Consider the following 1,894-nt stretch of genomic DNA (forward strand, 5'->3'; position numbering starts at 1 on the left):
TTTTCTAAATACTTACAAATATGTTTCAATGCAGTTAAGAATTCCTTCTCACTCAATCCGAAAATATTTTCAGGTTCGTCTAAATATTGTAATAGCGAACCTCCACGACATAACTCCATGATTATGACAGGCTGTTTAGACACGTGGTCTTCTTCAATTGCCAGTACTGCCACGATGTTCTTATGCTTCAACTTTCTTACAACTTCTAGTTCACGTGTTTGTACATCACGTGGTCGGGAATAAGACATATCATTAAACGCCTTAATTGCAACTTGTTCGCCAGTTTTCTAAGATACGACGATAGAGAAAAACAAGATAAATAGCGCCCTCAATAAGTAATGGGAAATACCCGTACTATGACTAACGATTGCATCAGCCTTTAGTGTTCAATATTGCGAAATACATTCACGGATGCAGCCATATCGTATTGTGTTAGAGGATTCTAGAGTGATTTCGGAATCTAATGGATTGGAAAGGCAAGCCTCACTATCAAGCTATGGCTCTACTATTTGACCACTGGTTACACTTACCTTATAACGCCCAACAAAGACGGTCGATGTTGCCCCAGTACCAACCGCATGTCTCGTACACCATATAAACGAATCGGTTCCTCTCAGTTCTTTGGATAAACTCATTCTGAAAACAGTTTTTTAAGTCCTCTCCAGACTATCAAATTTTATTTGACAAAAATCTGTAGCATGCCCATATAAATAGTCATGATGTGCCTATATGATTATGATATGATGTCATCATGACTATATTTAGGCATGTCATCATGACCATATTTAGGTATGTCACATGTTTTTGTCAAATAAAATGTGATATTCTGGACAGAGCTTAGATATGTACAGTAGAACCTTTATGAACTGGTACCAGTAGGCCTACTGCCTAAAATTACTATGACGACCCAGGACCAATGGTCAAGCATGGCAAATGTGGTTTCGTGTAAAATAACCATATTTGTGTAATAATTATGCCTAATAATTATATAGTAATCATAATACCCTTAATAGGCCTACTTTAATAGACACTTACGATTCAATTATCGGTTGAATATAAATTATCAGTACTTACCTTAACAGCAGTCTTAATCCAATGTTCTAACGAAACGAGTTAGTAGTCCACTGAATGATATTCACCAACATTTTCTCATAAATACTATCCTGTTTTTAGAAAATGACGAATACTGGAGGCGAGGATGATTAATCGAAAAAAATAAAAGAATATGGGCGTTAAAAAAACACATTTTGTAAGGTAATGGAAATTTCTATCTTCACCGTATCGTTAATGGGAGTCATACGATCCATTTATATTGATGCTCATCTATTTTTAGAAACTTAGGTCACAGGGTATAGGCCTAATCAAAACAATAACTTCCTAATTACAATGTACTATTAAATGTCGGAACTTTCAAGTAATAGAGCATGTTTTTAATTTCCTGTTTTGAAATTATTGGTACGTAAGAAACTTCCGTGGAGAGGGTGGGAATTCCCAATCTAGGCCTAAGCAATTCCTTTTCAATTAAGCATCATTTAAACAAATCTTTTTAAAAATCGTAATTATGTGCATATATCTTCTAAAATCTAAACCTCCAAGAGAATACAAAAGACCTCATAAACATCGACATTAAATTATTATTATTATTATTATTATTATTATTATTATTATTATTATTATTATTATTATTACTGATATTGTTATTAATAAGATACTTGTGAGTGGGACCGGTTACGTTTCGGTCTCTCAGTCTCTAGGTCGGGGTCCGAACCCTCGTTGTCTTGGGCAAGGCACTTTACCTACGTTTGTCTCCACCCAGGAGTATAATACCTGGTTCACTATTGTGGAGGAAAAAGGAGGCGCGAAAAGGAACTAGCCATGTTACCACAATGCAGAG

At 35.3% G+C, this 1,894-nt stretch overlaps 1 protein-coding gene across 1 annotated transcript in view; it reads right to left on the bottom strand.

Moving 5' to 3' along the window:
- LOC117106757 (serine/threonine-protein kinase TBK1-like) overlaps positions 1 to 1,292 on the bottom strand; it is a 15,362-nt gene extending 14,070 nt beyond the window's left edge. The window contains exons 1-3 of the mRNA XM_033248180.1: positions 1,075 to 1,292; positions 531 to 636; positions 17 to 287 (exon numbers count right to left, since the gene is read on the bottom strand). Coding sequence (XP_033104071.1) covers positions 17 to 287; positions 531 to 635 — 376 coding nt within the window. The 5' untranslated portion in view covers position 636; positions 1,075 to 1,292. The remainder of the gene's footprint in view (positions 1 to 16; positions 288 to 530; positions 637 to 1,074) is intronic.
- Between the last annotated feature and the right edge of the window lie 602 nt (positions 1,293 to 1,894).

The sequence above is a fragment of the Anneissia japonica genome, unplaced genomic scaffold, assembly GCF_011630105.1.
Source record: "Anneissia japonica isolate Jap-2015-1 unplaced genomic scaffold, ASM1163010v1 scaffold287739_len226637_cov155, whole genome shotgun sequence".
Classification (NCBI taxonomy): domain Eukaryota; kingdom Metazoa; phylum Echinodermata; class Crinoidea; order Comatulida; family Comatulidae; genus Anneissia; species Anneissia japonica.